Genomic DNA, 24,847 nt, shown 5'->3' with positions numbered 1-24,847 from the left:
TGTTGTGAAGCTTGACAACGGACGGATGAATTTTTTCCTCATACAGTCATATTATGCCTAATTGTGTTGACCGCAAATAAAAAGCGTATCAATTCAGTCTCCGGGGGCTCGACGCGCCGCTGTTATGAAAACTTTAGATCAAACCCTCAGTCAAAGTTTTCACTGCGCTGGTTCGATTCAACTCAGCCGAGTCATCAGTGTCTGCGCGTTTTCACTGCCCTGTCACGGTTCATCCTTAAGTTTCACCACCGACTGGACACACAGCCCGGAGCCAAGGACCGACTGAAATAAAACTGGTAAAGCGCCACCTGGTGGGCATAAAAACACTGCCATTGCTTCTGAAAGGCTGAAATAAAACGGGTTTAAAATCGTTTTATAGTTTTAATCTGCAGCGACGGCTCCTTTCCACATTAGCCTACTTATCTCTGCGCTGAATAAAAACTGGAAACATATTCGGTTATAACATAAAAATACTTTGGACTAATTGGAAATATTTAATGTTGAACTGTAGCTAATTTCTATATTATAAAGTTACTAAGTTTAGTAGAGCAGCCAGAATATAATGCTATGGTAGTGGCTAAATAAATCCTCAGCGCGTTGTCAGACTGGCTGTACGCTTTAAAAAAAAACAAAGCAGCGGGTCGGACCTGCAACTATAACCATGTTGATGTCGCCACCTACAGGCAAAATCAGTAGTTGTTCCATTATAGTTTTACTTCACATCCTGCACGCAATAAGTGAATTGTGTGCGTAACTACGGTGGCCTAGAGGCGCAGCATAGAAATAGGTTTTTGTCTATTGAACATAAATACAGACTCAGTTTTTTATATAAATCACAACATTGCACTAAATTAATAAAATAAAAAACAGTCACTTTTCTTTATGGGATGTGTAAACCTCCCATTTCCATTGTTTAATGATATATATTCATCCATTCATCCATTATCTATACCTGCTTATTTAGGGTCACAGGGATCTGGACAGGTCACTGGACAAACAACTTCACACACTCACACTCACTCCTATGGGCAATTTAGAGTCACCAATCAACCTGACATACATGTTTTTGGACTGTGGGAGGAAACCAGAGTACCTGGAGAAAACCCACACAAGCACAGGGAGAACATGCAAACTCCACACAGAAAGGCCCCTGATGGGTTTGAAACCAGGCAACAGTGCTAACCACTCAGACACCGTGCTGCCGTGATGACATATATTTTGAACCATATTTCTATTTAAACATGAAAAATGTGAATTTTATCAACAAACAATTCAAAATATAATTTAATAGGTTTTTAATAAATACTTGTTTTGTGTGCTGCATTGTACCAGTACCCATCTGCAGCACAGGTTTTAGACTGTGGGAGACAATTTTTCACATGAGGGCAGTGTCAGGCTGTGTCACCCTGCTACTCAGCACTGACACACAAACACACTGCTAAAATTGCAACATGGCTTATTTGATTTCCTCTCCAGATGCGTGCTGTGGCTCAATAAGCGTGGGTGGGCGCCGCCTTTGTCTGAACGGATGAGGGTGTGCGGTGAGATTTTTTTTTTTAGCTAAGCCTCCTTTCTACCACTGTCAGACTGGAGAGGAGCATGCTTTGGAGGAAGTATGTGGTTGTGTGTTTGTGTATGTGTTTCCTTTGCACATGCATGCAGACAACATTTGCATGTGTCTGTGTCCACATGCCAACAGGCTCACCAATGCAGTTTAACCTGTAGGATAAAAGACACAACTACACTGTGAACTTCAAGGTTTTATTATCACTACATTCTGCAGGATCACCATGATCGATTGTAATGGTATTTTGCTTCAAATCCCCACTTTTTTTGTGTGTAAGATGCAATAGTGCTGAAACAATGTGTTGATCATTTTTGATTTACACAACTGTTATCAAAAGTGTAGAAGAAAAGCTGCTAAGCAATCACTAGTTAGAGCATTTAAAATGTAAGGGCTTACTGTTTGGCTTTGTTGCAAATTGAATAATTCAATTTATGGCCACTGCTCAAAAACACACAATGAAATTGTAATCTGAAAAATTGTGTTGACATTTTCAGTATTTTCTGGTATCACAAATCTAATCAAAAGATAAACTGCAGAAAATAATTACTAATTACAGGCAATAGACGTGCAGTTCTTTAGGTAATCCATAAACAGACTGAAAAACACTGACCCAAAGGTTACAACCCATAATGCATTCCGAGTATTTGTCAAACTGGATGGCTGAGATCAACAGGAACGCAGCAAGTATCTTTGTTTTAATGTTTCTCTTCTACAAATTTGTGCTATTGACAGTCACATCATTTGAAGCATGAAGACGTTTTCTCTTTTATCATACTATAAACTGTATATTCAAGTATGTCTGAGTGTTTTTTTCCCCCTCACAGTATCTATTAATTTTTAAATTCCTGCACAACACAAAAGGTTCAGGCTGGTTAAGCTCACTTTGGCTGGGGACGTTACAATTACCGTCTACAAGTGTACAAAGAACTGACACAAGTGTATGGAAACACTTGTTTCACCCAAGTCATCTGAGCTCTGCTGAACACACCTTGGCAAATACTGCTTGATGACTGTAAACATTTACAGTTGCTGTGTGTCATATTGTTTCTCTTCGTAGCAAAACAGCTTATTGGCTCCCAATGAAGCGTTTCATTCCTGTGTACCTTACCTGTGAAAACCTAACGTATAAAACCGAAAAGAACAAAAGATTGAAATTTCTCTAACTTTATTTTTCATCTGTTAAATATACAACCTTTCTCATACAATCATGGAGTTAAAATAAAAAATTTGAAGATGCATACATAAGAAAACACAATGGTATCGAGCATGTGTGAAATATGGTACTTCGTCTAGCTTTCTTTCTTCATATAATGTATAATGGGGGGAAGGTGCTACCCCCCATGCCAAGTTCAAAATAAAGCTGTTTGCCAGTAATTAAATAGATGTCAAACAACAAATACATTCATTGTTATGATAAAAGTCTTTCTGACAGTAGTCATTTGTACTGAAATGTTTAGGAGCAAGAACCTGTGTAGAAACTGTAAACAGATTACATTCAAGCAGTGTCCTCAAGTCCTCCTCCAAAATTTATATTCAAGTTTCAACAATATTCTCTTTGTGAGGCTTTTCAATGTTCCTTCCACAAAACAGATTTTGGCAGTAGGGAGAGTTGAAGATACTGACTTTGTGTTTGTTCTGTCCTTTGAGGTGTAGCACTGTGGTTTTTAAACTAACACTGGGCAATGAGTAGTTTGACCCAATTGTGTGGAACCAGTCAAACACTTCCAGCAGTGGAAGTGCACAACTATATGTTAATATGTAATCCAACAAGGCAAAGGAAATATTACTGAACTCCATCTTAGACCAGAAGCAACACTATCCTAGAGAAACATTCACTTTCTGGAGAGATCTGAGAAACCAGTCCTTTAGATTCCACAAAGACAAGTGGATCACAGATCTGTAATTTTATGGTTTGTGATTGTTCTTTGGCCATTAGCTCCACTAAGAGACCTTGGCAGAGACTTCAGCAGGTACTTCAGATTCACAATTAACAAAACCCACCCCTGTGGAAAAGCTGATTATCAAATCATTCAAAGGGTAACCACAAACTGTCCCAAGGTCTCTGGGAGCCACTGGTATGCCAGCCACTCCAGCCCCCATGCTTCTCTGCACTCTCTTTACAGAATGATGAATGGACCGAAGCCCAATTTCTTCAAAAGAACATTCTTGAGCTTATTTTCTATCTTCAACGGCTTCCCTTGTTTCTTTGCCAAGACAAATATGAGCGATTTCCAGTGTGATATTTTCATCTTTTAAATTTCATCCTTCCCTGTTTCAGAACTGACTTCAGGACAAAAATGAGCAGTTGCAGAAGCCTCTCCTCTCCTCAGCTCCCCTTTTTCAGACTACCAAGAGGAAAAAAAGGGCCGCTTGCAGTGAAAGGTTTGCGTGAAGGCGTTGCCCAGTGTGACTACACGTCCCTGGCCCCCTGAGCGGCTGCGCTCCACCACCACCCGAGGCATCTGCACCAGCTGGATTGGGCTCTTCCCATCCTTCAATGCCTGGGTCAGGTTCAATACCTGCAGACAAACAGGATTCATGTTTAAAATAAAGACACCCCAGTGTAAATTAAAAAAAATAAGATAAAGTATGGTTAGGCTCTTATTCTGAGGGCTGGAAATGTGTGTGTTTGAGAGTGTGTATGAAGTTAAGCACCACATGAAATTTAAATCTAAGTTGTTCAGATTAAACTGAAGACAGCTGCTGAAAAAGGTGGCTAATACTAGAGACTGTAAAGGTCTAAAACAGAAAAGAGACTTCTGTGACAACAGTCTTGTATATGCCTTTAAAACACTCACTGGTCATGAATTCAGACGTAAAATGAGAACAGGAGGCAGAAGTGAGGGAGCACTGTAAACGTGGGCTGGTGATGAGGTTACAGAGCAAATGACAGAACTGACAGAAAGTGGGGCATGAGAAGAAAAGAGATCAAACTAGGATATAAAAAGAAAGCAAAAAAAAAAAAAAAAAAAAAGAGGACATAAATGACAAGGAGAAAAGACAGAAACTGGTAGGAACAAGTCAAAAATTATCTGTTGAAAAAAGTAAACTCACTTGTCCCCTCATAACAGACATCTGTCTCTCAAACATGGTTTTGTCAAAGCCCTTATCGGTCTGAAGAGAAATAAAATGTTAAATGTTAACAGGTGTTCCTACATTAAAATACACACAGTGTACTTTGGCACCAGACAGCTGCTTGTTTCCATTAAAACCACTGAAAATGTGAACGTTCATAAACAGAGAAAAAGGCAAGAGCAGACTTGGTCTGTACCTTAAACATCTCATAGAGATCCTCACAGAGGTCCTGGACGAAGTTCATGTCAGACAAGCGGGACAGCACCAGGTCTCTGGTCTCCTGGGAGAAGGGCACCTTAGCCTGGGGGAGCCACGCCCAGTGGAATGGGTCTAATGGACGGAGGCAACGCGAAAGGAAGTTGTTAAAACACTGCGTGCCTACCATTTCAGCTGCTCTTCTACTATATTTTTTGAGAGAACTCTGGTTACATGGTACTGAAGCTTTGCTATGTTGTGTGTTTTCTGCTGTACTGTTTTATTACAAATTCTTCCTCAAAAAGCATCTAAGGACACTAGAAAAAGTAACTGCAGTAAATATATTAGATATAAAGTAAATATATTAAATAATGACGACGATAAAGCTTTCACATATCCGTATGCAGGATGATTAGTTAAACTTAGCATAGCATACAAACTGAAAACAGGTTAGACAATCCATCCTCCAGCATGTCTATATCTTACTAATTAGAGCATTATGTTTTGTTTGTGTAATCCAGGCAAAAAACTAAATGTTGCAGAATTTTTGGACAGTGCCAGGCAAGCTGTTTCTGCCAGTTTGTATGCTATGCTAAGCAAAGCTAATCGCCTGGTGGGATTATAAAGACATGACAGTGGTGATGATCTTCGTGTTAAAGTCTGAGCAAGAAAACACATGGGATTGTGCATCAACATGTCAAACTATTCCTTTACCTGACAACCTAAAATCTAAGATGATTTCATATACTAGTAATGTAATAAGATATTACTAGTACAGCTAATCATCACTGTAGCTTAAATAAATTCATGAAGTTGTGTTGTGGAAATGTGTCAGTTTTTTCAAATATTGTAGACTGAGAAAAACCCATTAATTCCTGTTGAAAAATTAATAAATGCTGTTTGCACCATTATTAATAAAGCCTAGATTCTGACATGGAGAGCAAGCAGTGAAGACAAGAAAATAAAAGAGAGAAAAGAGCAGCGTACAGGCTCGCCATTCATCTGGGTGTTTAAAAGGGAAGGCCAGGCCGTTATCGATCGCAGCAATCTTGATGCAGCAGTCAGGACAGTTCTCGGGCCACTCTGCATCCTACAGCAACAGGGAACGAGAGGAGCAGTGAAGACATCACCATTTAGTGACTAAATGATTAATGACCAGTGACAAAGCCAGTTATTGATCACTGTCATAAGGGTTCCTTAACTGGACAGACAGATAACAACCTTTGCTCATTTTTCAATACATGGCAACTAATGATTGATAAGCAGTCAGAATGTTCTAAGAAGCCAAGTCAATGAGGCACTGGTTTGTTCTAGACCTTTAATATTTAAGCCACTACCTGTGTGTGAATGAATGAATGACAGAGCATAACGTATACAGGTATGTGCTTTTGTTTATGCTTTTGTGTATGTCTATTGAAAACAAACTTACAGACCCAAAACAACATAAGCCACGTTGCTTGATCAAACTGTGTCAACATTCAAGTGTGTGAAACAGGGTGAAAAGTGGCTTTGTGACACCTTAAGTATGCGTGGGTTTAAACGCACCTTCTGCCCATCCCCTTCAGCTCCGTCTCCTGGCTTCTCATACTTGATCAACCAGTTGTCATTACCTCGATCTAAGGAGGAAGACAAAGTGGAAATTGAAAATAAGTCAGTGTAGAGCAAGTTTTCATAAATTTAGTCTATCTGTGTATGTGTGTAACTGTAAACTGACCATAACAACTTTTTTTTTTTTTTTTTTTTTAAACACAAGTCAATACAAGTAAGGAATATACAGGGGTGTTATGCAATGCTGTCTTTAAGTTGAGTAAACATTATGTTAAAATGTCAGCTCAGACACACCCTCACCTGTGTTTCTTATGACGTAGTCCAACACCACCAAATGCTCAAACTGTGCCTGCAGCTGCTTCCTTATGTTTTCTGGCAGAGGCTCTGCCTCAAAGCGCCGCAGCCAATAGTCTGCTTCATGGTAACCCTCTACAAACATCTGGAATGAACCCACCTGGAAACACACGTGATACATAGTATATACAGAAACTACAACGCACTGTTGCATTCTGTGTTGTGAAAATAGTTTTTTTATGCTAAGGATGTGATGTGATGCAGTGATGTGGTTGTGATGTCAACAAACCAAACATAAGCAATGCCTGACAGTTGAAATATCATGCCTGCTTCCTCATACGTCTTCCTGTAAATCTCACAGCATCTAACATCTACAAAGATATGGATCAGCCACAATGCTCCCTCAGACTACAAACACACTGCTATACATGTATTTGACTAGTGACAGTCTTGTTGAGTCAGTGTATACAATGTACAATACATAAGCATATCAGTTCGCTAATGAAAAAACGTGAAATAAGAACTTGATTTAGGATAGAAATGACATTTATGCTTCCTCTGATCTATTTATTTGAACAAAGCTGTACTTGAGGGCACACAGAGACAGACAGTGTGGACTGATTCCTTTGAATGTCCTCTTCCAGGACTGCATCAGCAGCTATTTTAAGCCCAACTGCTTTATAAAGAGGAGACAGCAGACCATGTATATGTAAACAAAAAATGACAATAAAAATACCTTAATTATAATAATTATGATAGAACATAACAGCAGTTGTTCTTGTTAGAACATTTGTATAGACCTTTTCAAAATGTGGCTACAAAGTATTTCACACAGTAATAAAGAAAACAAAAAGAAGGGCCACACCACACTAGAATGAGCAAGGGCAGATCTTACAGTGTAAGGTCCTTATGAATTGCTTCTGTTGGACAACTACCAGCTGGTGACATCAGACCCTGAAGGGTTACTAATCTCTGTTACCTTGGGAGGCAGGCCCACTCTGTGGAAGCGTCGTCCCACCTTGGGGACTTTCTCTAACGCGTACTTCTTCCCTCTTGACTTTGCTCTGTCAATGGCATTGTAGTGGAAGGTTTCACTAGCCAGATATACCACCTGATTAAAAAAAAAAAAAAACAAAAAAAAAAACATTAACACTGGTTTAGTTTTATCTTGTGATAACTACTGGATAATTTTGTAAAAGACAGGTGCAACTACATACAGTTTCATTCATGAAACTGAATCTGACACCATTTACAAATCAGTTTCATTTCTGATATAGTTTGAATAGATGCTTTAATATCAAAAACGTGCACGCTGTTGGATCCTCACCTTGGTTTTTGGCACCACTCCTAGGCCAAGCTTGGTGTCAACTAGCGAAGCAGCAGCCTCTGAGAGGTAACCCTGGTTAGGCACCAAGCAGCCTCGGCCGAAACAACACGGACAGCAGAGCTAATGAGAAAGACATGGACATAAATATAGAGCTGCTGTACTGGTTCTACTTATTGTATGCAAACACAAAGTTGAATCTAATCAAAGAAATCATCTGAGAAAGAGAGAAATGAAAGAGTGAAACTGAAAAATACCAACCAGGAAACCTTTTAAAAACATACCTGATAGTTTTAATGTTTACGTGAAACATGTAACAGTGTACCTTGTGAAAATATTTGGTCCATTTGGGGTTCAGGTGACCATAAGGTTCCTCTGACTTTGGTTTGAAAACACCAATGATTTTCTATAGAAAGGAAAGAGAATGATGAAAATACATTTGGCACACAGCTGACAATAGGAAAAACACAATGTGCACAAGTTTATTTCACAAAAACAGAACTTTTACATTTCATTGCAAGAATGTGACGAAAGAACCCCAGACAGAAACTGTAAAATTATAAATCTAAAGTGACTGAGATGTTGCTAATAAATTCAACAAGATCGATATGCTTTCCCTGTAGTGAGCATTAAATGTAATACTAATCAGGCTATCGATGTGAGCACCACTGGCTGCATTATTCAGCATCTCTGCTGCAGATTCCTTCTCCTGTGTACTTTTCCACTCCTCGCTTGCTTTCTCCTGCTCGACTTGAGACTAGTCTATTAGTCTTAGTCTTGAGACTAATGTAGAACCAGTTTACATAGCGCTTAAAGCAAGGAAGATGATAAAAGACTTGTACATTTAATCACCAGTTAGAATCTTAAAATCATAGCTAACTTGTGGGGAATAACTTTCAAGCCTCCTAATTCACCACTACCATTCCTCTAGCCCCACCTCACCCCTTTTGGGTCTTTAACAAAGTAGCTTCCACTGGAACCCTGGGAAATCCTCTCTGGAAAGACACCATTCTCAATAGCTTGTTCAGCCTTTTGGATAATATCTGCAAACTCAGGATCATCAGGGAAATGGTTGAAGTCACCACTGTTGGTGCCTAGAAGGGGGATAAGATTAAGATTAATATTCATACAGTATTTACACTCTCAGCAACTGGACTATGTTGCTGTAAAATAGCAATGTTTTTTTTTTTATTTAAAGAATGGAACAATGATGCCACTTCCAAAATATGGTATTAATGTCATGTAGCTTATAAATAATAATAATAGTTTTGTGAACCTCAAAGCACCATTACAAAAACTGTTGATACTTCTCTATAGGTCTATAGGTCAGTGTTTGCCATCTAGTTTTCCTCTCTAATGATCCCTCCTAGTGTGCGTCACATCATGGACACAGTTTGTATGTGAGAGGTTACTGGAGCCATCCATCCATTGATGGTGGTGTTCATGGTCATGAGGGGGCTGGAACTGTTCCCAGCACACATTGGGTGAGAGCCGGAGTAAACCAGGTGGCTAGTTTATCACTGGACAGTTACAGACAATTCTGAATTACCATTACACCAAACCTGCCAGTCTTTGTCCTGTGGGGTAAAACCACAAAGGCACAGACAACCTGAGACCTCTTTGAGGCCCCATTTGGTCAGTGGATCTAAATCAAAGACCCTCTTGCTATGAGGTGACACTGCTAAATAAGACTATGCCACTTGTCAGGAAATGACATTTTTACTGCCTTACACACCTAGAATAATTCTCTGGATGTGACTGCCCCGTGACAGGACATGGGGTGCTAATTATTCCTTTGATGAGGGCCCAATCACATGACATGACACAAATGTCTCCTCCTCACACAGGGAAGAACTGTCACCTCCAAATGCTCTGTATCAGTCACACTGAGATGCAGGGAGAGATGAAGGGATGCAGAAGAGGGAGGAAGGCTAGGGAGAATGGACAAAGGATGGGAGAACAGATAACATGCCATTTGTCACAGAGAGATAAGGAGAAACAACGACTTTAGCTTTGAAGCTAATTTGCTTGGAGAGGGGTGGAGAGAGAAGCAAATTAAAAAGGAGGAAGTGGAGAACAGAAGGATGGAGATAGACAAATGTTACTTCGAAGCGAGAGGAAGTCTATAAGAGCAACTCTCATCTGGACATGCCCCACAAATAGGTGTAAACGTATTCAGGTGACCTATAGCTTTGTATATATGCCATCTTTGATGTAAAGTCAGCATGTTCTAATTGCTCCTATGTCACAAGAAATGTGGCTTTAAAGCCAGCTCCACCTTGACTTAAACATAAAAATAATAGAACGTCATTACAGACCTAGTGATTGTGTCACCAATATACAGCAACATTTCTGTGTTTGAAAAGGAGAGTTGCTGGAATATTTTATCTTCATCACTAATTTCCAGAAACAATTCCGCTATCCTGCCTGATGGAGGATGTATGTTTGCGCTGTATGGTACGATTGTTGAAAGTTTATGATAATGTTATTGTACCGTGTTGCTAACTAAAACAGGAACGCCTGTCTCTTTCCATGACTCTTAACCTGCAAAAAGCCAGAGTGAAAGTAAACACACACCCTCTTGATCATCATTATCCTGAACTGTACTGGACTACAGATTGTAATTCTCACCTTAACACTAAAGCCAAGTGTTTACCCTAAGACAGGGGTCTGAAAAAGTGCGGACTGGCCAAATTGTCCTCACTCCAATAGAATTATGCTCAAAATGGTCCTCGCTATGCAGAAATATAAGAACACACAAACACACACAGTGAAAAAGCTATTGCCCCTCTGAAACACAACTTTACACTCAAGTCATTGCAAGCTCATAAATCATTGATAGGTCAGTGTTACACATAATAGACAGTGAAAAACTTGTTTCTGTTTACACAGTTAGATCAATATTAAATGGATGTTGTGTACCTTTAGATCAGATATATATATTGTTTGCTGCTCCCAACCAATATGAACACTGTTGAAAATAAAAAAAAAAAGACAGCAAACACTGAAGTTACAGCTGAATAAAGCTTGGCAGAATGGACACGTAAATTTTACCTCTGACCTGTAAAAACTGTAATATAAGGTTCAGGTCATGATCTTGCATGGTAGAATTTGACTGCCACAATTTGCAATGGAGATTGGGATGACATTTCATATCACACAAAGCTAAATAGTCCTCAGGACTATGTGACTCCTCATTTGAAATTCACTGAATAAAAACTGTGCTGTAACCTGAAAGCTATTACTCTAAAAGGCCACAGGAAACTGCATTTTAACACCTGTGATTTCAGGCTCAGCATGTCTACCTGTGGCCTAGGATTCAGGCCCTTATAAACAATAGATCCCCACAGAGAGAAAGTCAGACCACTAGATGTGAATATGGAATTTAAAAGAAAAAAAAAGATAAAAACAATGTTGCAGGGGGAAAGGTGGGTGGTATGAGGAGGAGGTGATAAATCCAATTAGCAGATAAGTCAGAATATGTGCTGCTTCCATGGTGATTAGATCACCTGTTCCCCTTATACCAACTGTTTCTTTTTATAGTCTAAAAACATCTAGTGCTGTGGATCTGTAATATTGACAGAAGCTAGGCAACACAAAAATACAATGGCAAAAACAGATACTGTTTCTGTAGCAGTGAGGTCCTCAGCTACACAGAGCAGGGTGTGCCAATAAATCTAAAGAATCAATAAATGTGAATTATCTATGCATGTGAAAAAATGTTAATGAGAGGTGTTTACTGTGAGGACATGTACAAACTGATCACACTGTTACTTGTCATGGCTGGACTTTCATTTGGTGTTCATGTCATAAGTGCCAGCTCATATCATACACGTGGGTGATAACAGGCAACTATTACATCAGCTGTCTGGAAAACACACATAGGGTACACAAACGTCGTCTCAATGTAAACACAAGCCAAATAACGCCAACACCATAACTGTATGAACAGTTCACAGTCGCCTGGTTTTGCTTGAAACCTGGGACTGTTCGGTTTCTACCGGGTTTTTCCTGTTTACCTGGTCAACAGCCAAAGTTTTGGCTCGAAGAAACCAGGCCAAATTAGACCAGATGGAGGGGCGGTGAGTGGGAGCCACACTGAAATAGTTAACAGACCCCAGAAGGTTTAGGCATAAGCTTACATAATAACACAGTGTTTTGTTCACGTCTGCACCCATGGTTATCTTTTCTCCCAACATCAATACCCAGTGTAATTCTGTCCAGGACCATGCTCTTCGTTACCTTAACTATCTGTTCTTACAGGCCATATGTTCCCTAGCCGAGCTGCCTGTAGATCATGAATAGGGAAGCCTTGATCAAAAACAATTACCTGGGGAGGCCAAGGTGTCTTTATCGGACGACGAGCTGTGTCTGTTCCGCCGGCTGCGCTTCTCTCGTACTCCGCGCGGAGCCGCGGAGCTGGCCGCTAAGCACGGTAACAACAACGCCTCTTCGCCGGAGCCGTCCGTCTCCAGCTCGGTCAACACGCTCTCAGAGTCCGAAATACGAACCGCGACTCCGGGGTTCGCCGCAAACCCCAAAGTCAGTCGTTTCCGATCGAATAAGATCTTTGGGGGGTCTGTGGGTTGAAAGTTGGACTCCAGCACGGGCTCATTGGTCTGAGTCTCTGTCGGGTCGCATTCTGACATCATTCTCGCTCAGCCTTTAACACGTACAGTTACATTAAAACACACTCCCTTTCAAACAAACTGTCAGGCTGACATTTTTCAGAAGGGTCCCTTCTTGCCACTACACGAATCCCAAAGAAACGACTGGAAAGCAAACGCTCAGCGATATGTCCACACAGACATAACCCACCAGCTTCCTCTGCACTGCTTCCTCGTTGGCTCAATGCGCGTGCGCAAAACTAAAGACCACTGCAAGCTGCCTTCAAGGACTCCATGGAAAGTCCGACGTTTTACAAGTACGCTGGTGAAGCCATAGCCTATACTTCTAAATTTTTACTTTTACTTCGTGGTCACTTTACAAGCTTAAATCTCCCAAGGATTTAGTAGGATATGGATAATGTAGGCCATAAACCAAATACTAGCTTCACAGTCAATAAAGCATGCTTTTAACGTAAAATACAAAGATAGCTTTAATGGATTAGATTGCTGCACAAGAAGCCCCAGAGAGTAAAGCTGCTGTGCAAGATATTTAATTCAGCTTTAATGACTCTATCACGATAAATGTACATGTGAATTTATTGGCTGCATTTTTGTTTTCTTTATTAAAAAATCTCAACAGAAAACAGATTCAAATTGTTTAAGGCAGTTGGCAGGCTTTTCAATTGTCATCATGTGGGTTAAATTTCAACAATCAAAAGCTACGATCTGCCGCACAAACAGTACTGTAAGCCTGTCACACTTATTTTCCCCCCACAAAATTTTGGCAAAGTATAATGATGATGCCTTCACTGTCCCTCCATTCGCGTTACTGTTCCCTTTGCTTTGAAAGTATCAGCATTAAAAACCACTAGATGTCGACAGTGATACACAAACGACAATTGCACTGCTAAGCTTTGAATCTCACATCGTTCCTGTTTTAGAAACATACTGTATTCATTTTTACTTTTTGGTGTGATTTACTAGTACTCCCTTGTTTTAACTATTTGTCTCTTTTTGGTAAAGTGTCATCATTTTTAAAGTTTGGTCAGCATAAGAGTAATTCCTTGGCTATCCTCAGGCTGTCTCTGTAGTTTAGCTTGGCATCACCAATGGGCCCTTTTCTAGTGCAGCCACTAGATAAAAAATAATGATAAATTTTATTTAAATACTTTTTTCCAATGTGGACCCAAATGGATTAATGCAGGGTGAAGAGCCTCAGCATTAACTTTGCCAGGTTTAGTATGGTAATTTTCCACTCTTCTGTTTTACTTTCCCCACTTTCTGTCACCCCTATAAATTAATGGTCTCTCTTTTTTCTTTCAATTCTCTCAGTGGCCCTCAATCACCCAGTGGTCTCCACAGCACCATGCTCTCCCTTAACCCTCAGCCCGTCTCCACATATAATAACTTGGCCCCTCCACCACCACCCGTCTCTCTAATAAGGGAGTGAAACACATGCAAATGAGAATACAGCCAGCTGGTATCACAGCAGTCATGTGATCTATCAAGGTAGGGGGTTAGGGGTGAAGGAGACATTGAGAGAGGAGGGAGGGAAGGAGGGGAAGAGTGCAGGGATAGAGGAGGAGGGAGGGTGAAGGATGAAGGATCTAGGAGGATGAGAAGACAGACAGGTTGAAAGACATGCTGCAGAGACACACAGCCATCCCTCCGCTAGCCTTGATGTTAAAATAATTCCATTAGTCCCCTCTCCCTTTGTTCATCAGCTGTGATTATTCTATTCACAGTCTTCTATACCCTTTATTTCTGTATCTCACCATCCTCCAAGAACACACACCTGAAATGTCACTCATAGGGCACATGACACTTTCTACAGGAAAGCGCATCAGCACATCTCTCTCTGTGTTTGTGTGCTGCAAACCTATGTACTTCACCCACCACTGGGTGAGAAGACCCTGCAGCGGTCAAGGCCCACTGAAGACACACTGCATGAATGCATGTATGCATGTTTGTGTGTGTGTGTATGAGAGACAGAGAACACCCATTCCAGCAGATTCTGCTGGCATAAGATCTGGTTTACCCTGCCAACAGCAACCACCCTCATCCACTCCTGCTTCCTTCCCTCTCTGTTCCCCCTGGCTGCTTGATGAGGGAGAGAGGCAGGAGAACCCTATAGCTCAACTCATTTTTCATGTGCATGTGTATAGTGATTAGAATATTTGTTAGACTGCAAGTGAATATGTCCCAGTATAAGCTTGTGGGTTTCTGATTGCAAAGCCTGCAAAGTCTACCACATATGAGACATCCGCCATGGGGTTTGATTCTGTACTGTTAAAAATGCATTTAATGATACTGACTTACAATTTTCTAAATTCAAAATTAAGCTACATCATAAAAGTGAACAATTACACATGACATTAAGTTTTCATCACACATTTTTAAATATTTAATTCTTTGAAACGATAGTGAACTATGGTGGATAAACTGTTCATACCATCATTCATATTTATTCATTACTTTTCAATTTCTTGGCCAGTAAACAGGCCTTGTGTGTTTTCTTGTGTCAGCGTTTGTCCATTTTAGCTCAAGTCTGGTTTCTGTGGAGGGGATGCACTGTGCCATGGCGACACCAGTCACCTGTTTCCTGTCAAGACAGATTCACACAGACAAAAGAGATTTTGAAATTGTGCATGTGTGTGTGTGCATGTGTGTGTGTGTGTGTGTGTGTGTGTGTGTGTGTGTGTGTGAGGGTGTGTGTGTGTGTGTGTATGGGTGTGTGTGTGTGTGTTCATAGTAGCAAGGCAGTATACCTCTTGGACCAAACATCTTCATGTAGCAGTATGAACAGTATGGCTTCTCGTCATACTGAAACACAATCAGTAGAACACTGAGTCACTTCATTCACTTTATTCATTCATTCATTTTCTTACAATTACATTCATATATTTTGTTAAATATGTCATTGTCTTCATATACCTCAGCATGTTGCCCAGCTGTCAACTGTCTGTTACACTTTTGACACTTGAGACACAGAGGGTGGTAGTCTCGCCCTAAGGACCGCTTGTTTTCCCCTGAAACAGTTAAAGATTAGAAATGAGTTAATGAGAGTTAGGTTAGTTAAGCAAAAACCCAGCTGATTTTAGCATCTTAACGCAAACACTAATTTTAGATCTGAATTCTTTTTAAATATGTCATAATCAATTCAAATAAATATGTAATTTTTCATTTAATTTGCACATGAATCCAGTGTCTGGTTTAGAACAGAGTGTTCCTCTCATCAGCACAAATAGGCCAGACAGTGTGGTGTTGGAGGAAAAGGGGTAAGTAGGCCAGGTCACATCAGAGAATTTGAACTTAGCGAGCACATGAATAGAAAAGTACAGCTAGTGCTAAAAGAACAACAGAATAGACTCTAAAGTGATGGTTTGAGCGCTGTTGTGCATCTAATAGTGAGATCGAAGTGGGGGAGAGAACACAACTAAAAGAGACAGAAGGTAAGGAGGAAACCCAGAAAGCAGCATGCAAGCTTGTATGGCTAGACCCACATCCTGTTGTTATCATGGATACGTGTGTGTGTATGTATTTGTATGTGCTTGAAAGAAAGGCAGAAAGCAAGAAAGCCTTTTTGTCCTCCAAACACAGAAAAGATATTAATTAAACCTTTTCTAGTGCATACCAAAATGGACAGCTTCAGCCTTGATTCAAAGCAGATATTTTAACTGGTCTAAGCACGCATCCATTAATGTTGAAGTTCATGAGAATGAAATACTCTCATAAGAGAATGAAATACTTTTATTGTTGTTAATATATTTTACATGTTCATTGTCTGTGTTTTGTTCCTTATTCATAATTCTTTGTGTTCTAAAGTAACTTTTTTTATACCATTGTCTTATTCATACTTTTTCTAACCTGATAAAAAAAAATACTTAAAGTGAGAAATTAAGGAAAGGCAAAAGAAAGGCAGAAATGAACAGAGAACATGAAAGTGAGAGTAAGAAAATACCAGCCATAGAAAGACAGACATGAAATAAATCAAAATTTAAAATGAGGTCACTACTTACCAAAGTAGACGGGTTTCCCACAGATTGGACAGTAGCCTACCATGATAGTATATAATTATTAAACGCACAGTGTGTGTCCGTGTGCTTTAGTTGGTGTAGTGAGAAAATAAATCCTAAGAGAGCATACGTGTACATAAGTGTGCGAACTGAAAATTGACAAGAAAACCGCTTAACTGTAAATATGCGGGTGTCTTATAAAGTTAGAACCAGGATGTGGTGAGTGGGACGTCACAGGAAGAGAGAAAATGTGATTTGTGAAGTAAATACTATTGGCAGGAATAAAAGCAGCTCTCTGTCTCTCTAATCATGCTTTTTTATATGTAATATAAGCTATAAAGTCACATAAACTAGCATCATTTTATAGTCAACTGTGTATTTCCTTACATCGAATGCTTTGGGCACCGAGGCTTGAGAGTTTAAAAAAAGAGAGAGAAAGAAAAAGACAGAAGGGTTAGGAAAGAGGGACAAAAAGCAGCTGTCAGCAGCTCAAATTCCCAGATATCTTCTCTCCTTTCCTGCTCTTTTCACCTTCTTTTCTAGATTAAAAACAAGAAGTTGAGCCTCTGAATTGAAAAGCGAAACCTGACACTTGTTCCTTTCTTTCCTTCTTTCTGTCGATCCTCTTTTTCTCTGTCACATACTCACACACATCCGTGCCCCCGCTCACTGACTCACACAGACACACACACCGAAAAGGCTTTACTTCTCAATGACATCACATATGGAGACTGCAGCCAAAGTGCACAGGGAGAGGCAGGGTGAGGCCGGGTTGGTTGAGGGACAGACAGGGAGGGAGGGTGGGTGAGGAGGTGCGTGTTTGTGTGGAGGCAGCTATCCCCTCGGGAAAGGGGATGGAAGCAGCCCTGGGGAGGGACAAGGCTGAGGAGAAATGAGCGAGACAAGGATGGAGACAGTAGCCAGCTTCAGCTCAGCAGTGACAAAGAGGATGAACTCTGATGAACTTCGCAGGGCAGGACAAGGCCGATGAAATCAGTGTGGAAGACAGTTAAACGTCTGTGTGTGAGAGGAGTATGACTAAAGGTACAACTGCCTAAACTTGCAGTCAGGAAAATATAATGGTAAACGAACTATGCAGATTTTTTTTTTACTTACCTCAAGATTACTTTCTTTCAAGTAAAAGAGAGAGAAAGCATTTTGCTTTATTTTTGTATCAAAAATAAATTAGCTCATTATGAAAACTCCGTGTCAGTGTTACATTGTTAGGCAGAATTTTATGTGGCCTGTTGTTTTCAAAACAGGCCATATAAATAGCTTTTTGTTTCTATTTACCCTAACATGATATATATAGGTAGACAGTTTTGGCTGTTAATGTTACTAATTATTTTGTTTGTATTGTTTATGTTTGAATGTTGTGACCTTGTTTGGTGTATGTCTGCTGCCATCTTGACCAGGAAGAAGAGATCTTGTATCTCAGTGGGATATTCCTGGTTAAATAAAGATTGAATAAATAAATAAATAAATAAAATTATTTTTAAAATCTTCATCAATTTTACCCTGCAAAGTGCTTTTACATGTCTTTGGGTGTACTGTCATATATGTGGCAAAAGTTATATAAAGCCTTTTGTGGCTGCAGAAGGAATTGCATAAAATCTGCTAAACTACCTTATGTGATGTCACTTGAGTTGGCGTCAGCTGGGGCTGAAAACTACACTGACAGTGAAAAAAAAATCTGTAGGTGTGGAGTAAGAAAAGAGCTTACCAGACATCTGTAGCCCATTCCTTCTCGCCGCTTGAGACTAAATAGCAACTACCAGCAAAAACACTAAGTCTTGTAGAACTGCTGGTCATCAGATTGCATTGTGGGCAATGTATATAGTCAAGCATCACAACAAATTTACTCCTAATGATAACTAATGGTAAAATTGTCTGCAGGTGCACTGTTTTGGCTTATTAGATGGTCTGCCGTGAAGTTTAATACAAACTTTCATAGCCTTCACCTGATGAACTATACTGACTGTGGTGATACCCTGCTTCTCCCCTTGTGTCACCAAAGCTTGTTATTAAATGTCTTGACAGCCAGCAGATAGATTGCTATAAAATGTGATACTTTAATGCCAGTGCCACTAGCCTTCACAATTTTGACTTATTCAGTACAATGTGTTAACATCTGCAAGATGGATTGGGACAAATTTTGTCAGAAAAAGTCATGTCCATTTCAGGATAAACTGCAATAACTAATAGATAAACTATGCTTTAAATCACATGAATTATGTTCAAGCAAAGACATCAAAGTCGGGTAATTGTATGTAGTGGAACAGATGAGTACATCATTTCTCCCTGAAATGTATTGGAGTTAAAGTACAAAGAACACCATAATGGAGCTACTTAAGCAAAATCCATGTATTGTACATTAAAACTTTCCTTAAGTACAGTACTTCAGTGAATGTACTTTGTTGCACCACTGGGCAAATGTATCTAAATACATACTTGCATATACCCTACAACATTTATCTGTTAAAAGATATTTTCATTTATTACGACATTTTCTGCATATCATTTCTGTCGCTGATGAACGCTCAAAATGCATGTATTTCATCATTTGCATATTTGCATAGCATCCCTCTCCTGTGTGTCATGCTTTGCAGAAGGATGGAATACCAAGTAGCCATTTCGTCTGACCAGCATTCCCTACAGGATAACTTATCATGTCTCTCCATCAGCATTCATTGTATGTGGACAGCACTAGGAGAGTTGCATCCTGAATTGGAGGCCCATATGCATGCACAGCTTACAGTGTTTTGATGTAAATGATGATGTTGTGACTTTAATAGAGCACAGATACTGAATATACATTAAAAAAGCAGACTGGTGTTATTAGAATGCAAGGGAATAGCGAGAAGTAGAGGAAAGGAGGATTTTCACAGTTTGATCTTAGGAAAATGGAACACAGTCAAAGGGAATAGGACAAAATTAAAAAGTAACAAGGGACATAGCAAGGAGAAAGAGAGGGAATGTTATTGTGAAATGTAGAAAGGAAGGAAACAAGACGAAAGAAGAGAGGGGGCGGTAAAACCACATTTCCCATTGGATCTTTTTGGTAAGACTGTGTTGAGAAAACTGCCAAAACTCTTAACACACACATTCCCACACTGGCACACACATATGTATGGTTCATTTCTGCCAAGTTATATGAGATACACCAACACACGCTGGATGGAACGATATGGGAATATTTGTGTGCATTAGGTGTATGAACAGGATTTCTAGTAACATTCAGTAAGTGGTGGAAAGAGACAGAGCTCGGAGGAGGGAGAGAGGGAAAAAAACACTGGCTACTTTCCTCCATCTCCTCTGGTGGGTTGGATCTGGCCGAGGCCAAACCCTCCGACGCTGGCTTTGAGAATTGTGTGCAGGGGGGACACAGGAAGAGGCTCAGGAAAGAAAACGGCTGGAAGGGTTCCTTCTTCCCACGCATAAATGCACTCTTGATCACATGTGTGTACACATGAATGTACAATCACACACAGAGCAAAAAGGAGGCCTTGGAAGAATTCTTTTCCCCCACTCACTCTCACACACCCACTCATCATCACGTTTCATTTCTTGGCATCCTCCTTTCTCCTCCAAGCCCAGAATATGACATGGCTTTGGGGTTGCATCTCAGCTGCATACACACAATCAGCCGAGCAGTACAAGACATATGGCAAACAAAATCATACAGCATTTCAAACAGTTGACAGATGAAGATAACCAAAGGAAGGCAAATACTTTTTCTTTCTTCTTTTATTGTATTGTCAAAGAAAGAAAAACAGCTTAAGCTTTTCCAAAACAGAGCCAATAAAACAACAACAACAAAAAAAAAACTCTCACCCTTTGCTGTTACAAAGCCATTCTGGTGTTCATTTGGCACAGTTGGATGGATATTTTGGTGTGCTGTGTAGTGTGGTGAGCCATTACTGGGGTGTGTTATTCCACAAATATCCCCCTCTGAGATGGCCTTTCTGCAGTCAGACGATCTAAATGCTATAATCCTCTACTTATAATATCAGTGGATGGAAAAAGTCAGGAAAATAAGTCCTTGTTTTTCACTATTAATCTGGCAAAGGCTGTAAGTCCCCCCTTGCTTCTGTGTAGGGATATGATTATGGCATGGCGACTATTACTACATGATTAGTAGCCATGAGTGGCTGGGTTGGTGAGATTACATTATGGGATATTCTGCTGTTTTGTATGGTGTGTGCAGAAATCAATGGATAGATTATTTTTGTTTGTTTATTTTCTTGTGTGTGTGTGCGTGTGTGTGTGTGTGTGTGTGTGTGCACATGTATGGCAAGTCATCTAGAGGACCAGCTTGAGTTTTATAGCATGGGAGTGAGGACACTTTGGGAAAGTGAAGACATTTTGGCTGGTCCTCACTCAGTCAAACCCATGTTTTAGAGTCTAGGTTAGAATTGGGTTTAGATTAGGTTTATGGTGAAGGTTAGGCACAGTTTTGATGGTTAGTGTTAGGGGCTAGGAAATGCTTTATGTAAGTTAGATAGTGTGTGTGCTTGCGTGGGTGTGTGTGTGTGTGTGTGTGTGTGTGTGTGTGCGTGTGTGTGTGTGCGTGTGTGTCATGAATTAAACAGGTGTTGATGCCACTCTGGCTTTCACTTCCCCATAGGGATGATATGCAATGCCAGTCCACCAAATGGCTAACACAACTCTTGAAATGCCACACATACACAAGCAACAGATACTTACATAAGCCATGCCACAAATACCAAGAACTGAACTTCTAGCATGAAGAGCCCTTTGCCATAGTTAAGGCCAAGCTGAGTCTGTTAACATGCTGATGTTCATTTAGCCAAATAGAGGCTCACAGAACTCTTACTAACAAGCTTGTAAACTCAGCCTTGTTTTGAGATAACACACGAGAGGGTATTAAAGTGTGGTATAGGATCTAAATCTCTCCTTTTTGTAACACTAGCAACACATGTGGCCTGCTAGTAGGTCGGTCAATACAAATGCATGCTGTGCAGCCAATATTCAGCCTACTTCCAAATTCTAGTGATAAATGCAAATAAATCACAATGGATTTAGAAAAAAAATGTATAAAATGAACAAGACATCTAAAATGTTTTCATTTGATCTATTAATCCAACCATAAAAACCATGTCTTTCTTTTTAAATATTTCACTCAGTGTTAACATCATGTAGAAGACTGGGACAGGCTGACACAGAATGATACAGTTAGTCTGCGTGGAATGAGATTTTTACCAACCTTAAGCTACTTAAGGGGAAACAAAAAAAAAGAAAAGTGTATATTAAAGTGATGATATGCTCATTATACACTTCCAGAGTCGATCTCAGTCACTCAGCAGGGTTCTGAGTGTATGGTGCCTAGTTCTTGAGGCTGGTCCCACCTATTGTTTAGATCTGCTTGGGGAAACAGAGAGGCAGGCAGAAGGAAAGAACCTAATGTGTTGCTTCTTGCCTGTGCATTCTTGGCATAGCTCTTTTGCCCTTTTCATTTTTTGACTGTGATTTTTTTTTCTCCCATGCTTTAATAGTGAAGCCAAGGGTCCACAGCCAGCCAAGTCCCACCGCTCCAGTCTGGCTAAGCCACAGAAAGCTTGGCTTCCTCTACTCTCTCGCTCATTCTCCCTGTATGTCTACAGTATGTGTCCCTCTCTCTTTCTCTTTGTATGCCTCTCTGTTTTGCTATGTGTCTTAGTCATCTCTTTCCTTTCTGTTTGATTTAGTGTGTCTGTCTGCGTTGGTCAATCTGTGTCTTTGTCTCAATTTCATTTCTATTTTTTGTCTTCTTTTCTAACAAACACACATACACACACACCACCCTCTTTATTTCTCTGCCTGTCAGTCTGTCACAGCCAGTGGACTGGTTTAGCAGGCGGGGTTCAACTGGGTTCCACAAACACATGGCTCTCAATCTGCCTTCTTGTGTGTGCCGTAATAGTATTTCTTTTTCTATGTTGTACACACTCTCTGGTTAATGTCCTTTTAACTTTATGGACATGTTTAAAGATAGTCAGGTATTTTTACATTCATATATATTGACGCAACAGACATATGGTATAACCATATGTGCATATTTTTGCAAATTTATGTCACATTTTCAACTCCTCTGATCATTTGAAATGTCTTTATTGTCAAATATAACCTTCCAAAACATATTGCATAACCATTAGGTAATACTGAAGGTATTAAAGCTACGACGTGTCATCTAAAATTCAGCTGCTCCTCTGAAGACACTCTTTTTCAACATGGTGTATATTAGAATGTATCTAAAAAAGACAGGGTTGGCAATTTGCTCCTCTCTGTCTCTCAAGTGAAATTGAATTATAGATCAAGGACCCCTTGTGTGCAATAAAAACAGAATTCTCCAACTCAAACAAAGCCTGCACTCTGTTCTACTACGCCCATTTCTATCTGATCAGCACCATTCATTCCGCCACTTAGACAGGAATCTAATTAGACCAGAATATCAGTATTAAACCACATATCTGCCCCCTCCTTCCTCTTTTCTCTCTCCCTCTCCTTGTGTCTCTGCTCTTCCCTACAGCTGGTGAGAGTATGGTTTGTGGCTGCCCCTCCCCCAGCATTTGAACAAGCCAATAAGAGAGCATGTCAGCAAAATACCCCCCAACCCCCCCCAACACACATACACCATCACTCCTTTTTCCTTACCACCCTATCCATTCCAACCCCATCCCCCAGAGCCTTCTCTACACCCCATCCCCCTTTCCTACCACCCCTAACCCACTTACTCATCCTGCCTCCACCCTCCACACACCCACGAGACTACCCCACCCTCTCTACTTTCTCACCCGTGCTCACCCTCCCTACTAACTGCTCCCTGGTTTTCTTCCCCTTTCCTCTCAATCTGCTTCCCACTCACCCTTTTTCCTGGACACTCTTTCTTCTTACTCCCCTGTCTTCCTTGCACCCACTCGCCATTTTCCATATGCCCATCTATGTTGCTCCCTTTCCTCCCCCCACCTTTCTCCCGCCTCCCTCCCTCACTCTTCTGCGGCCTTATCTTATGAATATCGGTAGCACACTGGGTGAAAAATTGATCCTCCCCGCCTGTCTGTGGACGCTGCCACAGAGCATTAGTCTGTGTGTGATGTGTGTGTGATGTGTGTGTATGTGGAGGCTTGCTGCTCATGGGAGAGTGAGAGGGAGGGAGGAGAGAGGAGTGAGGGTGGGAGGGATATTTGCATATCATCAAAGTGGGGAAAGGGAGTGTAATGAGGAGAGAATGTGCATGAGGGTGTGTTGGGCTATGTGTGTATTAGGAGTGGTGTTGATGGGCTGGGGTTGAGTGTGTGTGAAATGAGAGAACAAGACCAAGGGAAGAGGCTATGGGAGGGGAGATGAACTGAGATGGGTATAGGTGTGTGTGTCAGAGAGAGGGAGTAGGAGGGATCCCCCATACCATCCATCAGACTACCTCCCATAAACACAACTGCTGAGAATATCATTATTATTATTATTTATATGAGTTTATGTCATCAATGCTTAATACAGGCCATATCCTTGACCTTTGACATGGTTTGTCCACAAAAATATCATGCTCTCCCTAGCTTCACTTATTGCTGGAAAAGATATATGAGGAATTGCCATACCTCATTGTACTTCACTATTGTCAGATTGTAAAGAGCTCAGTTGGTTTGCTTAAGGATGAATACACATGCACAAACCTGTTCTGTCAGTGAGAAATCCCACATGCACCATCCACACACACCTCCTTCGTGGTCCAAATTGCATTAGGCTAATTTACTTCAGATAAGGGCTAGATAAACTTCTTTTCTGTGTTTGTCACTACTGTCTTTCTGAATCTCTTTCTGGAGTTTGCTGCTGTAAAACCTTTAGTCTATGTACCTATACTTAGTTTTAAAGCGAACTTTCGGCTCTAGAGATAGCAGATGCAATGGGTAGGCTTGGTATTTGTAAATAAATAATTTAAATCCCCTTTTAGCCTGCCTCTCTGCTATCCACAGCTTCTGATTTAACAGGCATAACTAATCAATTGCCAATCATAAACCAATTCGTAGTGCATCGGCGCACTTCATTTTAAGTGCCGTGAATAAGAAATACAGCCGTATTCATCACTTTTAAATACTGCTTGGTGGTTTTTTGTTCGCGCTGAGTAAACGAGAAAGGCGTTTCCTACAAACAACTACAGATGCTTTGTGTTTTCAGGTATCGATTGGTCCGGCCTGGTGAAATCCGACTTGAGCGTTGACGGTCT

The 24,847-nt window shown here is 40.5% G+C and overlaps 2 protein-coding genes across 2 annotated transcripts; both read right to left on the bottom strand.

Moving 5' to 3' along the window:
* Positions 1-2,715: 2,715 nt before the first annotated feature.
* pi4k2b (phosphatidylinositol 4-kinase type 2 beta) lies at positions 2,716-12,840 on the bottom strand. The gene is made up of 11 exons (XM_026303992.1): positions 12,334-12,840; positions 8,946-9,097; positions 8,329-8,409; positions 8,007-8,126; positions 7,659-7,790; positions 6,686-6,839; positions 6,383-6,453; positions 5,825-5,927; positions 4,839-4,972; positions 4,622-4,681; positions 2,716-4,086 (listed from the first exon to the last, which is right to left on the bottom strand). The coding sequence occupies exons 1-11, from the start codon at positions 12,653-12,655 to the stop codon at positions 3,913-3,915; spliced, it is 1,503 nt and encodes a 500-aa protein (XP_026159777.1). The 5' UTR covers positions 12,656-12,840; the 3' UTR covers positions 2,716-3,912.
* Positions 12,841-14,879: 2,039 nt separating this feature from the next.
* Positions 14,880-16,830, bottom strand: LOC113128347 (cysteine-rich protein 1). Its single transcript, XM_026303612.1, has 4 exons — positions 16,630-16,830; positions 15,545-15,639; positions 15,379-15,433; positions 14,880-15,212 (listed from the first exon to the last, which is right to left on the bottom strand). Exons 1-4 carry the CDS (start codon positions 16,670-16,672, stop codon positions 15,202-15,204), a joined length of 204 nt encoding a protein of 67 aa, XP_026159397.1. The 5' UTR covers positions 16,673-16,830; the 3' UTR covers positions 14,880-15,201.
* Between the last annotated feature and the right edge of the window lie 8,017 nt (positions 16,831-24,847).

Source organism: Mastacembelus armatus, chromosome 1, assembly GCF_900324485.2.
Source record: "Mastacembelus armatus chromosome 1, fMasArm1.2, whole genome shotgun sequence".
In the NCBI taxonomy this organism is placed as follows: Eukaryota; Metazoa; Chordata; class Actinopteri; order Synbranchiformes; family Mastacembelidae; genus Mastacembelus; species Mastacembelus armatus.
This window is presented reverse-complemented; position numbering and strand designations above follow the sequence as displayed.